The sequence below is a fragment of the Danio aesculapii genome, chromosome 17 (genome assembly GCF_903798145.1).
Source record: "Danio aesculapii chromosome 17, fDanAes4.1, whole genome shotgun sequence".
In the NCBI taxonomy this organism is placed as follows: domain Eukaryota; kingdom Metazoa; phylum Chordata; class Actinopteri; order Cypriniformes; family Danionidae; genus Danio; species Danio aesculapii.
The window spans coordinates 37,945,424-37,962,024 of NC_079451.1; the positions used below are offsets into that span (position 1 = coordinate 37,945,424).

The following is a 16,601-nucleotide window of genomic DNA, read 5'->3' on the forward strand; positions in this document are numbered from 1 at the left end:
CACACACACAAAACCCTGCATGACGCAATTTAAAATAACACACACTAAAGAGAAATCCTATAACAAAGCAGGTGCGTGTTGAATTTTAATCTTAGAGCTGACCGTATATCATATCTGACGATTGCTTCAGCCAAATGATTGTTGATATTTTTAGCTGATAAGATGTATAGAGCAGCAAATCGGGGGGGTGGGGGATTTAAAAACATATCTTATTTTCTTCACTAAAACACAAAAAACTGACATTTAAGGAACATACAGGACATCGATTGCTGACCTATCGTGTTCCTGAAATACAATTAACCAGGAATGATGATATAAAGCTTATTTTCAACATTAATTTTGTGCAAAATGTTTTCGTTTAGGGAAAAAAAAGGAAGTAAAAATTAAACAATGGCACCATTTCAGGAGAACCACATACTAGATTTGACAAACAAATATGCAGGTACTGTAAAATCACCCACAAGCCTCTTTGAAACATCCTTTAAAAGCCAAATATTAGCAGATATGAGTGGAGTTAATCGTCTTAATCAAGCCAAGTAGACACCAAATCCTAATGGTCAGCATGGGATTGGGAGAAATGAGCAGGCCTTTGTGAGGCACGGAAATCCAACATTAGAGGCTTGAAGCACGAGCTCTTTGGCAAACGTAATAAAGGAACGTCAATGTCAGTGCACTTTGGGTCCAAGTATCACCAAATCCAGAATGTTCTTTCACACATATCCTTCAAATCCATGAAATAATACACAATAACACACATGCTCTGCCAAAAAAACCAACATATTTTAGCCTAAACTATTCCAGTTGACACAAAATATGAAACGCAGGCCCATAATAAGTGCAAAAAGCACATCCCAACTCACAGAGTGGAGTCCATGTGCTGAAGGCTCTCAATGCGCCACTGGAGAGGCAAAAGGATTGATGTTTTTTTTTATTTTGGGAAAACAGAACGTCAAATAAGAGGAAAAAGCTGCTCCTTTTGGTCCTAACAAACACCCCTCCCCTACATTACCTTCATATGGTCCCTTTTGAATCCTTCCTCACAGATGTCGGAGGATGAATTGGCTGAGGGGGAAGACAACAGTAAAGCCAAACCTCAGTCTGGATGATCCATTAGTTCTGAGGAGTGGAGTAGTGTGTCTGAGAGCTGGAGTAGTAGTTCTGGGGTGTCGAGTAGTAGTTGTGGTGCTGGTTGGTTTGGTTGGTGCCGTAAGCGAAGAGAAGCGGTGCGGTGGATGTTTGGGGGCCGTTGCTCAGGTATGGGATGGCTGTGAGGCTGCTGTTTCTCTGGATGGAGCCGTACCAACTTTGGCCCGTCTGCGGTGTGGATGACAGGATACTGCTGGAGAACAGAACATCAATCATGTGAGTTTAAGTGGCCGTCAATTAAAAAAAAAACAATCTTTTTTTGAGCCTTCGAAATCTAAGAGGATGCACAAAAAATATGTCATATTACAATTTGTTTTCACAGTATTTGCTACAATATTTTTTAAAATTATTTCTTTTAGTCTGGATGGAATACACGCAGTTTTAATTTATTTTTAGAGAATATTATTGGCCATCTTAAGGATTTTTTTTGATTGGCTACAGAACAAACCACTGTTGACTAATGACTTGCCTAATTAACCCAACTCGTCTAATTACAGCCTCAAGTCTTTTTGAATATGATGCCACAAGCTTGGCACACCTGTCTATGGGAATTTTTGCCCATTCCTCTTTGCAGTACCTCTCAAGCTCTTTCAGGTTGGATGGGAAGCGACGGTGTACAGCCATTTTCAGATCTCTCCAGAGATGTTCAATAGGATTTAGGACTGGGCTCTGGCTGGGCCACTCAAGGACATTCACAGAGTTGTTGTGAAGCCACTCTATTGATATTTTGGTGATGTGCTTTGGGTCACTGTCCTGCTGGAAGATGAACCATCGCCCCAGTCGAGTTTAAGAGCACTCTGAAGCAGGTTTTCATTCAGGATGTCTCTGTACGTTGCTGCATTCATCTTTCACTCTATCCTGACTAGTCTTCCAGTTCCTGCTGCTGAAAAACATCCCCACAGTATGATGCTGCCACCACCATGCTTCACTGTGGAGATGGTATTAGCCTGGTGATGAGCTGTCCCTGGTTTCCTCCAAACGTAACGCCAGGCATTCACTCCAAAGAGTTTAATTTTAGTCTCATTAGACCAGAGAATTTTGTTTCTTATGGTTTAAGAGTCCTTCAGATGCCTTATGACAAATCCCAGGCGGGGAGTGGCTTCAGTCTGGCCACTCTACCATACAAGCCTGATTGGTGGATTGCTGCACAGATGGTTGTCCTTCTGTAAGGTTCTCCTCTCTCCACAGAAGAACGCTGGAGCTCAGACAGAGTGACCATCAGATTACCGATCACCTCCCTGACTAAGGCCCTTCTCCCCAATCACTCAGCTTAGATGGCCGGCCAGCTCTAGGAAGACTCCTGGTGGTTACAAACATCTTCCACTTACAGATGATGAAGGCCACTGTGCTCATTGGGACTTTCAGAGCAGCAGAACGTTTTCTGAAACCTTCCCCAGCCTTGTGCCTCGAGACAATCCTGTCTCGGAGGTCTACAGACAATTCCTTTGTGTTCATGCTTGGTTTGTGCTTTGACATGCACTGTCAACCCTGGGACCTTATATAGACAGGTGTATGCCTTTTCAAATCATGTCCAATCAACTGAATTTAACACAGGTGAACTCCAATTAAGCTGCTGAAACATCTTAAGAATAATCAGTGGAAACAGAATGTACCTAAGCTCAATTTAGAGCTTCATGGCAAAGTGGTGAATACTTCTGTACATGTGATTTTTCAGGTTTTTTATTTTTAATAAATTTGCAACAATTTCAAAAACTCTTTTTTCACATTGTCATTATGGGGTATTGTGTGTAGAATTTAGAGGAAAGAAATAAATTTAACCCATTTTGGAATAAGGCGGTAACAAAGAAAATCTGGAAAAAGTGAAGCGCAATGAATACTTTACAGATGCACGGTATATTATATTTTTAGTTACGATACTCCCAAAATCATTCCTCATAAATCTCCAGATTTTTTACAAAATTCTGCGCAGAAATAGCCAAAAATGTCCACAGACTCTGTGGGGCCCTAGAAATTAGTAATTGAAACTATTAAAGTTTAAAATCTGTTGGAAAACATTTTGGAAAATATTTTTAAAAGTTAGAGTTAGAGGTTTGAAAGAAAATAAATAACACAATATACATACAGAATACAATAAAACTATAGCATTCAAATCACTGAAAAGAAAAAAAAAAATCAGAGCACACACCTGCATCTCTCTCCTCTAGAAGTTGCGTTTCTAGTCAGGTCGTCATCGCTATCGTACCGCCGTGGGTTATCAAAAAAATACGCCCTGGAGCTGAAGCTGTGACTGTTGATCATCCCGCCTGGTGTCTGCGGAAACAATGCATACGAAGTCAAAATTAATACAAAGTCATAGTCTTATTTGGTGCAACACAGACAGGAATATACCTGACTAGCACAACAGCATGAGATGTGTTTTTTTTAGACGCAAGTAATTAATTATATCTGACTGGAAAGCCACTCTCTACTGGGGTTTAAAATGCCAATCGCAGACTCTCGTCATTGAGTAAGTGTCTGGCTGTGATATTGATGGAAGGATTTGGAGACGTGAGACTGGATTAGACTTTTACCAGGTTCTGATTGGGCCGATGGACTCTGAAGAACAGCACCACTAGACTGGTGGGCAGCAGCTCCCAGAAGAAAAGGATGATCCCAAACACCACATAGGCTTCACCATTGATCTTCTCTGCATCCGCCTGGAGACACAAACACAAGGCAGGACAAATGTAACACTTCTGATACCTTACTGATGTATTCGTACGCTGTGAAGTCCCTGATATAACTCATAGCCAGGTTCTTTAGGGGTAAAAAAATTTGAAATAGCTGTGTAGCAGTGTTATCTCTGTGTTATTACCATTATTTTAATAATGAGTAGGTAATTATGCAAATCTGTTGTGTGGATTTTTATCTCAATTAAAAAAAAATAATAAAATAAATAATATTTAAAAAAAAAAAAATGTAAAAAAAAAATAATAAATAAATAAATAAAAATAACAAATAAATAAAAACGATAAATACGTTTTTTAAAATAAAAATGATAAAAAAAGAAAATAAATAAATAAAATTAAAAAAAATAATAGTTTTTAAAATTAAAAACTAAAATAAAAATGAATAAAAATAATTAAAAAAATAAATAAATAAACAAAAATTTATATATATATATATATATATATATATATATATATATATATATATATATATATATATATATATATATATATATATATATATATATATATATATATATATATATATATATATATATATATATATATATATAAAAAATGAAGTGAATGAATAAATAAATCTTTCTGTTAAACAGAAATTGGAGGAATACACAAGGGGGTTAATAATTCAGTAGCGCTGGTAATTCTGACTGTACATATGACTAGAGCTTGACTTGCACTTCGTTATTTTGGAGACAAATTTTGGATTCCTATAATCCTAGGCTAAAATCTGTCCATTGTGATCAAATTTTCCCTCTGATGAAATTCTGGCGGTGTCTTCTCTTAAGTCAATGATGCAATCAGCACAAATAAGGATGGGAAGTTCGGATCATTTTACTCACTCTGACCTTTGAGTCTCATCCATCGAAATGAGCGAATCTTTTTGTGAGTCATTTTGTTCAATTTGTCAAAATAACATTAAAATGTTATGAGATGATTCCAAACACATCTACAACTAGCCCAAATGTTGATCACACTACAAACAAGTCATAACTAGAATGCTACTATACAATGCTACTAAGAGAAAATAATCCTTCATTGTTTACCTGGTGTTTTATCTATGATTAGCTCTGCTCGCCTCTTCTGACAGGTCTTCAAATTTGCGTCAATCGTTCAACTGACACTGACAGTCCCATAGAAGCTTAACCAATGCACACAGTCTGAGTTGGAAACACCCATGAATCGTTCATCTTTTGAATCTTCTGGTTTTTGAGTCATTCGTTCATCACGTGACGGCATGTAAACAGATGACTCAAAACCAAAGACTCAAGAAATGAACAGATCAAATCTTTTTCAGGCTTTAAATGCATATGATTGACTTGTGTCTCTCAACAAACGACTCAAACCCGATAGAGGACTCAAAAACGAAAATAATCTTCTCCTCCACCTGCACAAATGTGAGCATGTGCGAATGAACGAATCACTCCCTGAGGAGGACTCATCGTTCTCGGGTCATCCAAAAAAGATTTGTTTAAAATGAACGAATTGTTCAAGAACAACCCATCACTAACCAAAACTTCAATCCACCACAAAGAAACGTTTAAGCGATTTTGTTTTTCAACCCAGCCTCAGCCTACACAAATACATTGCTCCAGGTACGTTTTATTGCACATTTCAGATGACAAACCCACTAGAGGGCACTGTATATATTTTCGTGAATATGAAAAACGTAATTTATGGTATATTTTATTGTATACTTCCAATCCACGGCCTTCTTGTAAATGTCCACAAGAAGGCAGGAGCTTGTCAGATCACCTAGACCAGCATACCACTGACCTAAACCCATCCAATAGTGTTTTCAAAAGCAAACGTATAAGCAAAAAAAATGCACCGTGACCATGTAGTTTTCTCTATTGTGGAACTGTGCTTCATTGGACTCAAACCTGAACATTTTACATTGCAAGTACAACACTGTACAAAAGGAGTTACTGAACAAACATCAGAAAGGTTGTCTATTTGGAGATGGATATGTTGAGGTATTAAGGCATTTTGTGGTATTTATTTGGTATTGTGTAAAGAACTCAATGAAAATAATGCTTTATTGGTTGATAATATGTCCTGGTATATATAATTTGTGTGAAAAGGAACATAAGTTGGTGTAACACTGCTCCATAAGAGATCATTTTACCAAAAAACTAGAGGAGTCTATCCAGGAGATCTAAATCAGAGTTGACACTGGTGTTGTTATTTTTATGTAAAAAGCATTAAAAACTGCTTTTGTAAATTGAAACAAAGAATTGATTTTAACAAAAAATATAAACTGACAAAAAAAACAAAAAAAAACAAAGTAAAAACTCAACTAACGACTTAAAGGTGCAGTATGTAAGTTTGACACCCAGTGGTTAGTAGGTATTGCATTCCTGGATCAAAACAAATGCAACAGCAGGTTGCCAGATTTAGGACAAACATCATCTACATTTAATAATGTTAAAGAGGTTTAATATGTATTAATTAGATTACAAACATTACCATTTCATGAGTGAGTGCATATTCTGCGCTTCTGAATGGCCGTATTTAAATTTCTGTTGTGTTTCATCTGGTGCAAACAGCTAAATTGCTTATCACTGCAAATCTCATCACGTAGCGTGTTGTTAGGACACCGGGTTACAATGTGACCTGCTCACCTAATGTTTACGCTTGTAATACTTTTATTATTTGATAATTAATAACCTCATGTGGAACTCTGAATCTCATTTTAGAGTCTGCTACTGTCCACTGGAGGTCGCATTTCGGTCAGAGACTCATGCTTTGAGAACCTTTCTGAATGAATGAATTAAATGCACCGTTTTCCATCAAGGCAACCCAGGGTGCCGAAATATGATTAGCTAAAGTGGCAATGGGCAGGTTTAAATTATCAAAAAGACAGATGTTCCGGCACGTAACTCACATTTTCAAAGCAGAATATAGACTTCAGCATTGTTTTTCGAATAAACAAGAATGTTCACTTAGCATGTTTCTTAAATATCTGCAAACATATTATGGTATTTTTATGCTTTAGAAGAGTCAAAAGCGTACATACCGCACCTTTAATTTTTTTGTAAAAAAAATTCTTTAATTTATCGTCTAAAGAATTAAAACTGAAACAACTTAAAGTAAAAATAAAACATTAAAAGACAAAAAAAGTTAAAAATGTGCTTGAAAAATGTGGTAAATGACTAAAATAAGTTGATTTTAATGTTACTAACAGGAATAAATACATAGAAAAAAAAAATCAAAAAAGAAAAATGACAAAAGCACATAAACTGACTAGAAAAGGAAACAAATGACAAATTAGTTTCTTTTAATTTTGATCTCATTTATAATGTTCTATCGTCTTTCAATGTGATATTTATGTAAAAAAGAAACCTCACTTATTCAAAAGTAGCTTTGTATTTTTAAAAATTTATTAATTTAATTTTTAATTGAGTCTTTTAGCATGATCAAGAGATTCGCATTCTGAATTTGACAAATACGTTGTATATAAACTATTGTTACACTAAAAAACATTTTTAATGTATGTCTAGATATAGTAAATATAATCAATACATAGAGTTAATATATTAATGATATTCCCTATTTTAATTACATATATTTTAATTTATAACCATGGTAAAGATGAATGACAATCTTTATTTTTGATTGCAAATAAATATTTATTAAATATTAAAATTCAATTAACGGAACAAAATAATTAAATGGGACAAAAAGTCTATATTGCACTTTCATTGTTTTGATGCTTGAAAATACCTTTTGTCTTTGACCCACATACTATATCACTATACCACTGATAAGAACAACAACAAGGCACTAGAAGCAAACCACAAATATCATCATAAGCACAAATATCTACAAAAACAGAGGAAGATGTAAACAATCTAAACAAATCCTGACAAAAGCTTTGCATGAGACGGAAGCAGTGATCAAGCGATCAGACGTGCACCCAAACACATGCAGCTGAGTCAGAGAAGGGAAACCTCGGCTTCCAGTCGGCCCGTCTCAGAGGTGAACCCAAACTAGGTCACCCGCCAGCCTGCCTTTCTGCACTGCAGCCTATTTATAGGAAAACAAAGACCTTTCCCCCACAGAGCCCATATCCGTCCAAATCCCCTCAAATGGATTGTTTCTACAGGGCACTGCGCAAAGCTGCATAATCCCAGTTCAATTACTTTATTTTGAATGAATCAGACGTCAACAAACAACAAGAGGTAAGGAAATGCATTTGTAGCATTGAGAATAACAACATTTCTAATAGATGTTTTCATTTCTGGTGACTAAAATATTGTATAATAATGCTGAAAATTCAGGAATAAATTAGATTTAATATTGTTAATAATAATATTTTACAATAGGTCAATGTTTAAATATCTTTTAACAAAGAAATATAGTCTTGGTTAGCAGAAACCCTTACTTAGTGCATGTCTGCTTTGAACTTGCTTTAGGTTTATGAGACTTGCATTAATCTATTATTTACAAACCACTAGATGTAAAATCTAAAATAAGACGCTTTCAGTGCACTCGCTGAACTACAGCACTTCTCAACAAAATGTAAGTATACAGCAAGGGTATATTCTTTCTTTCTTTCTTTGCACAGCTTATATAATACTTGTACTTAGGGAAATATCTTGGGTCCCACTTTATATTAGATGCCCTTGGTCACGAATGAATGTGTTTACATGAGTTGTGTTTTGAATGTTCCTTTCATGATCCCGTTTTACAATATAGAACATAATTCAATTAAAATCAAATGCCACATTGGCTATCCACATTTCCTCCAGAGTTTCATGTAATTTCAGGTGTTTCATTTTCAATTTGTCAACTTTAACTGCAGTTTAGCACTTTCACTTTCATTCAGGAACATTTCATGCATGGCCCCTGTGACAAACGAGATATTGGATGTAAGGAACTGCTGGAAGAGTGTAGTTTTATTGGAATTTTTGATGTCGCACACCGAATGGAGAGAAAAAAAAAACTCTAAAACTCGCATTTTTCTGTAGATGCAAAGACTCGGTAGGTGCAAAAAATAGCATCAAACGGCCATGTGTGTATAGACTATATGGACACAAAATCATACGCGAAGAAAATCCTACACAACAGTGATAGTTTGATTAAGGTGTTTACAATCGAAGAGCATTTACAGCGAATCTTTCAGTCTATGAGAACATTAATCACATACTTACTGTCTCTTAAATCTGTAGAGACAGGACAATTAACACGAACTGGAACTGCGTCTTTTTTAAAAGACATCGAGCAGCAAATCCGGATTTTACCATTTCCAGATTTGAAAAGCTCTCAGGTAAAAAAAAAATGTTCCTTACAAACATATGTCGCATGTTTGCAGACCACTGTAATCCACAAATGTGGGCCCACACACAGTGGTGCCCTCATCCTGGGAAAATAGAAACAAAATCTTCATTGCAGACCATTTATAAACGCAACACTGACAACCCATGCCTCAGAATAATTCTTCTTCTTCCATTTGTTTTAATTACGGTTAACAACACAATGTGGCATCTCTCGGAACACTTTAACAGATAAATGAGTCCTCGAAGCTATGTCATGCATAAAAATCAATTTGCACGCTTATTGTGAAACATACGTGTCCTAATAGTGTTTTAGCATTGTGGAACATATATATGCCTGTCAACATCTCAAAAAATCTGTTTTGGGGTTTTATGAACCTTAAGTGTAACAAATATGTACTTAATAATTTGTTACAATGTACTTATGTAAATACATGTTTTTACATTGTACTTATGCTTTATTAAATACTCAAATCTGTAATAAACTTCTTTAATTACACTGTTGACCATCCCTTACACATTAACCCATCATTAAACCTACCCATACGACAAATCCTGTCTCTAACTCCACCTGTATTCCACTTCAAGAGCACCAGAAGTGTTCTGCAATACATTATAAACAAAATAAGTACCCTGTATTTATTTTTGATGCAAGTACATAGTAGTTAAGGCCACCTAATATAAAGTTTAGCATGTTAAGCATGTAGCGTTTTTCTTACCTAAAATCTCTTTAAATCTAACAAGAGAATGAAAGATGTCTTTCGGAATTAAATTAGGTTATGTCAAATTTAGAAAGGGATAAATAAATGTATAATAAGTTCATAAATCTCACATAAAAGATAAAAACAACATTGATTATTAACTTAAACAGCTGTGCCGCACCAGCAACAGCAGCTCTCTGAGACTTGTTTATCTGGGACAGTGAAAGTTCAACAAGAGTTTACCAGCTTTTTGCTTTTGACATATACTGCAGTTCACAAGTTTGGAGTCAGATTAACTTTACTCTTTTTTTTATTATTATCACTTTTATCTTCATTTACAGTAAATATTACCACAATTATCAGTTTTAATCCATGTATAATTTTTTTAGATTTTAGTGCCATGTGATGTTACACTCTAATATGATGATTTAGTCCTCAAGAAACATTTCTTATCATCAATATTGAAAACGGTCGTGTTTTGGAAACCATGATCCCTTTTAAAACAGAAATCTTCTATAACTTCATAAATGTGTTTACTTTCACTTTTGATCAACATATGGCGTATTTGCTTAATGAGAGTATTAATTTATCTCTCTCAAAAAAAAAGAAGAAGAAACAAAAACTTACTGAAATAGTGCAAATAATAGTGCAGGCTAACAGTCATAACTGATAAGACATTGTCAGGGCTTTTGGCAAAGAAGCCACCATAACTGGACAAAAGCATCCAACAGTTTCAAGACAGGTGGGCAAAAACTGGCCCTGCGCAAATAAGCTAAACTATTACGGCTGTCAGATTAAAGTAAAATATGAAATTAAAAGAAAAGTGGCATTATATTTACACGTACAGTATGCACATTGCATTTATTTCTTTACACACTGTAAAATCGTGCAGTCCAGTTAATTAAATGAAGCGAGTTCTTAAGTTTGTACTTAATAGAAAGTTGCATAAACTCAAAATTTGATTATATTAGGGTGAACTTAAACCGAATGATTTCCCCCAACCATGCAGATTTCTAGTTCCCAGCATGCTTTGGGTCAGACTGAAAAACAAACGTAAAAGAATTAAGTGTTACTGTGTATTTTTTTTGCACACAATTAAAATAGAGAGACATGGTTAAGTGTCTGCTAACTTGGAGTTATAAGTTGCAAAACTTAAACGGTCTAAGTAAATGTGACTATATGTGAAGGAATATTTTGAATATATTAGTAAGAAATAAATACCTAATAAAAGTAAGATTCGTTCATTCATTTTCTTTTCGGCTTGGTCCCTTTATTAATCTGGGGTTGCCACAGCGGAATGAACTGCAAACTTATCCAGCATATGTTTTACGCAGCGCATGCCCTTCCAGCTGCAACCCATCAATGGGAAACACCCATACACTCCCATTCCCACATATACTAAACGGACAATTCACCTATAGCACATCTTTGGACTTGTGGGGAAACCGGAGGAGGAAACCCACGCGAACACGGGGAGAACATGCAAACTCCACACAGAAATGCCAACTGACCCAGCCAGGGCTCGAACCAGCAACCTTCTTGCTGTCAGGCGATTGTGCTATCCACTGCGCCGCCGAGAATTAAGATAAAACTACTTAATTGAATAAAGGCAATGGGTTTGCACAATTGAATTAAATTAACTTAGCAAATTTATATTTACAATGCATTACAACTAAACATTCATGATATTGTTTACCATATGATATTGGCTGTAGCCAATCAGACGCTTTATGATTAGTAAATTAAAAAGCTGTTATTATTTCTGCCCATCCTAAATGACATTATGCACGCCTATAAATTCATCTAAAAATTTTGCACCATCGTTGCTCACAAAAAATGTATACTTCACACTAAACTAGCTTACTGTGAAGCTGACATATAGCATTCTGTATTCTATTAATTGACATCATTAAATAAATAATAATGATTTTTGTCATAATACAGCAATACTGTACAGGGTTACAAGTTTCTATTAAATGAGTCTATATCTAAACGTATAAATAATATATAAATTTAAACAGTTTGTAGATAACATATCATTAATTTTAAAGTATTCAGATTGGTTACATTTGTTGATTACATTTAAATAGTTGATATAAAATTCAACATACACAGCAAAAATGCAGAGCAAAAAAGCCTCTGATAACAAAACAATGCTTAAAAAAAAATAAATAAATAAAAAAAGATATGGTCACACTTTATTTAAAGGTACAGTTCTCACTAACAACAAACCCTTAACAAAGACTTAGCTCAACCATGTCCTTATTTGCTGCTTTTTAATAGTTTAATATTAAGGTAGTAGTTAGGTTTACGTATTGGGTAGGATTAGGGATGTGGAATAAGATCATACAAGTACTAATCACGGGTGTAAATCCTGTAAAAAAAAAAAAAAGATACATATACATACATACACATATATGTACACTTAAAATAATTGTGCAAGTAGAAAAACAAACAAATGCACATTCAGAAACAGTTGAGTTCACCCTCCCTTTTCTCACAGTGGTTTGGCCTACTGCCAGCTTTCGCACCTCATCTTACCTACTTTACACATGAGTCAAGTTTGCTGCTGCGGCTCAGTTAATGTTGAACTCCAGTAAGTAATGCATTTTGTTAACTAAAAATAAAGCAATTCTCTTTAATGTAGTTGATGCTGACTCTATCATAAATTAGTTGTGGCAAAAATGCTGATTACCGATGTAATTTACCATGAATCTGCGATGTTATTGATTAATATATTACTTATCTAGTTCTCATTAGCTTGTTGCATAGTGTACTGCAGCTACAGTAACACACCAAAGCTGTTTGCCATGCATTATTTTATTTGTGATGACTGGGGATAATGTTAACTACATTGAAATATGTACAATTTGACTATTATTTGTGTCCCGTTCAAAAATTGCTCATGAGAAATTTATATTTATTGTTAAATGAAATGTACGCCCATGAAACTAATAAACAGCCAATATCTTAATAATAAGCCTGTAATAAACCAGTATTTAACAGTGGAAATTGATGCTTAACTACTAACTAAAGTCTTGCCAAATATATATGTGTGCTGGAAAAGTTCATTTCTAATCCTTATACATGATATTTTCCACGTTGTCTCTGTCAATAGGAATATACAGAGTCCTGCAGAACCTACCTGGTCAGACACATTATACCAGCCGTAATTGAACGGACTGGGCCGATCTTCAGGAGAAAGCGCCACCACGACCAGGTTATAACAGGCTCTGGAGGTGTAGAGCAGGATAACTACCGCCCCGATGGCTGTGGCCTGGCATACTGACGTCCCCTGGATCACAAATCACAAGCATCACCACATTTAGACAGAAGCGTAATTTCTTTTCCAAACACCACTGAAACTTAAAACACTGCACCGTCATGTTCCGATACCCATTGATGAAGTAAGCCATTATGCAAATATTTATGCAAATATGAAAAGAAACTTGGGGCCAGATTTATTTAACAGCCTAAAATGATGCAGGTGATTCTAGTGAGTAGTGGCATCCTTTTTTTCAGGCATTAAAAGGATTATTCACCCCAAAATAGAAATTTGCATATTATTTTCTCACCCTCACCAAGTCATTCCAATCCTTAGTATCTTTTTTTCTGTTGAACAAGGAAAATTTTTGAAGAATGTTGAAAAAAATATTATGAAAGTCAAAATTTCCAACATTCCTCGTTTTCTTTCGTGTTCAACAAAAGCGGAGTAAATGACAGAATTTTCTCTTTTGGGTGAACTATCCCTTTAAATACACAAATAAACTGACTATATCCAAAGTCCCTTAATCTTTGCTATATCACACCTAGTAAATCAATATAGGTGATTAGTGAGTGAAGTTCAAATTTACAATGTTTATTTTGCTACATTATAGGAAATTATGTTGTACATTAGGTGAACAATTAATCTGTGCAAGTTACTCCACTGAAATAAATGTTTGAGTAAAGGTCTGAACATTTGCTTTGTGTTTTTAGAGGCGGCCCTTTTTTACTGTTGACGTCAGTTTGATGGCTTCAGCTACAATATTCTTAACCATGCCACTCTTAAGGCCCATTTACACCCATCACAATAGCTATAAAAATAAAGTTATAAAAACCGTTCACAGTGTTAAAGAATAGCATAGATTACACAACACCTACAACAATAAAGATACATTGGAACTACAGCTGGGCGATATGGCAAAAATGCAATCTCGATAATTATTTTCCATACTAAACGATAACAATGTAAATTTCGATATAAGTCAACAATGACTGAAGCCACAAAAATTAAAGGGTTCATTTAATGGAATAACATTTTTGGCTGATAAATTTTTGGTCGTCGAAAATTTGGTCCATCTCTAATATTAACACACTTTTTGATTCCAATTGTTGCACATTTTTGCTGTGTGATCTCTTAGATCAATATGGTGTAAAAAAAGTCAAGAGTTTATCCTTGTTATTGACATAAATTTTTATCAATTCGATTTAATATCATTTATCGACCCCGCCCTGATTGAAACTACATTGTTGAGATCACTTTCAGAATGATTTTTCCCAGTCAAGGAACAAGAAAACACTGACAGCCAATCAGAATGCATTGAAAATTAAAGGGCTTGCTCAATGCAGACAACACCGTCAAAATAAGCGCACTGCTTTATGTTAATCTCTCACTTGAAAGATTATTTAAAGATAATAACTATCATGGACACAATTGGCTATACCATGGGAAATAATGATTAATAACAATAATAATTAAATTAAAGTCAAAGTCATTCTGGCAAATTGAAGTATACAAATACTAGTACCGCTGCAATTCAGTGCTAGTTTCTGTGTCTTTGTGTTGCCTTGTTTGAAACTGCTGGGAATCTGACTACGATTGCTAAATTCACTGTTTGATTACATTGATTACACAACACCAGCTTAATATAGTATATTCAGGATGCGTTAGTATCACACTGAGGAAACCTACTGATCATAAGGGATAATGCCAAATTAAAAGCATAATCTAGATGTTTGGGAGAAGGATATTGGTCAAACTATTAAAGAGAATGACTGGGACATTGTACTTGAGAATATATACCTGAAATGTACCTCTTGGGATCCATGAGCTCATTTTTTAAATTTTTTTAATAGGATATATCTTACACCAACACATATTAAGAAAATGTTTGCCAATGCCACAGACTTGTGTTTCAAATGTAAAAAAGATAAAGGTACCTTCATTCATTGTTTTTGGGACTGTGACAACATTTTGCCATTTTGGAAGGAATACATAAGGTACTGGAAAACATTCTCAAGCTAAATTTTGATATGACCCCAGCTTTGTATTTACCTTAATGTGAACAATTTGTTTGAAAAAAGATGCATTACAGTTATTTATTGTCCTGGTATTTTTAGCTAAAAAATGTATTTTGCTACTTTGGTCTGCATCACAGGCTCCACCAAATTGAATTTACATATGAAAAACATAAATAATCTGACAGTTTTTAGCCAATTTGCTCTCCTCAGGGAATACATAAAAAAGCTCTCTTAAATTAACACAGGATCCTTGTTATACATTTACAATTTTTGTTTAATCTCCACCAAAAGACAGCTCTAAAATGGTGTGATTGTACTTTATGCATTTATTTAAGTTTTTTAAAATACTAATTTCTTTGTTATTTTGCATTTTTAAGACTCTACACTCCGTAACACATTTATACATTTTGATGTTAATATTTTGTTAATATGGGCATATAATAACATTTTTTTAAAAAAAAAAGCATAATCTAAAAATAAACAGATCAGTATCGCTTGTCTGTGTGGACACAAAGCGTCACCTTGGAATTATAAGGTTCTATCTATGTTCTGAATGATTTTGAGATGTTGAGCTTCAAAGTTTTCATTCCATAACAGACAGTATGTGTGTAACATTTGTTTTTTAAATAAAAAGTCTTAAAATGTAAACAACTTATTAAATAAACATCCCATAATGTTAATAAGCGGTCATTTAATAAGAATATGTCAATAACTCAATTTTGACAAAAATGTCAGATAGAACATTATAATACTAAGGTGACAAAATATGTTTATATTTATCGTTATCATTCTTGAAGTGAACGGGCCTTTACCGTTAGTCTGCTATGGAGGAAATTATGCGCATAAATGGCTCCGCCCCCTACTCAATATTCGGTTTCATTTGAAAGTACATGAATAAAACACTCTGAAATAAAAGATTGTAATTACTGTATATGATCTTCTCTCATAAATGCATCTAAATTAGAAAATCCTGCAAATGCATCAGAACATCCCTAATGTTTCCCTGCGTGTCTTTACTACATCCCCATTGTAATTTTTAATGGCAAAAGAGTAAATCTGACCTTCGAGTCCACCTGAATCCCTATCCACTTACCTTAGACTCCAGGTAGACGTTGGCAGAAGACATTTTAGCAATCTTGAAGATGCAGATGGCGAGTGAGACAGCACAGAGAACGAAGAGGCTGTCGTTGACCAGCACTCGAGCCAGAACTGCATCTTTAACCTGACTCTCGCCAGCATCCCCCTGAACCAGCATGGCACACGTCACATTTACCACCAGGAAAAAAACACCAGCCAGGAGAAATCCCAGTCGCAATGGCACCCTATCATGAGTGGAGAGAGGATTTATTACTTCAGACAAATAAAATGACTCCTTCCCCAATGTGTTTTTTATTTGTTGTTAAGCACTTTGTTGAGAAAGCACCATTTCAAATAGAACTTGTTACTGTGATTACTAAATATCACCACTCATACTGTACATCACTTAAGTGCACTTTATCCTAAAC

At 34.8% G+C, this 16,601-nt stretch overlaps 1 protein-coding gene across 2 annotated transcripts in view; it reads right to left on the reverse strand.

Annotated features, from left to right (window-relative positions):
• The window catches only part of gpr137c (G protein-coupled receptor 137c), a 52,805-nt gene continuing 36,204 nt past the window's right edge, over window positions 1-16,601 (reverse strand). Inside the window, exons 3-7 of one of the 2 annotated variants that reach the window (XM_056477220.1) lie at window positions 16,190-16,418; window positions 12,959-13,108; window positions 3,678-3,803; window positions 3,293-3,417; window positions 1-1,336 (exon numbers count right to left, since the gene is read on the reverse strand). In XM_056477220.1, coding sequence (XP_056333195.1) covers window positions 1,111-1,336; window positions 3,293-3,417; window positions 3,678-3,803; window positions 12,959-13,108; window positions 16,190-16,418 — 856 coding nt within the window. In that variant the 3' untranslated portion in view covers window positions 1-1,110. Of the gene's footprint in view, window positions 1,340-3,292; window positions 3,418-3,677; window positions 3,804-12,958; window positions 13,109-16,189; window positions 16,419-16,601 lie in introns of both variants that reach the window. The other variant, XM_056477219.1, reaches the window with a different exon arrangement.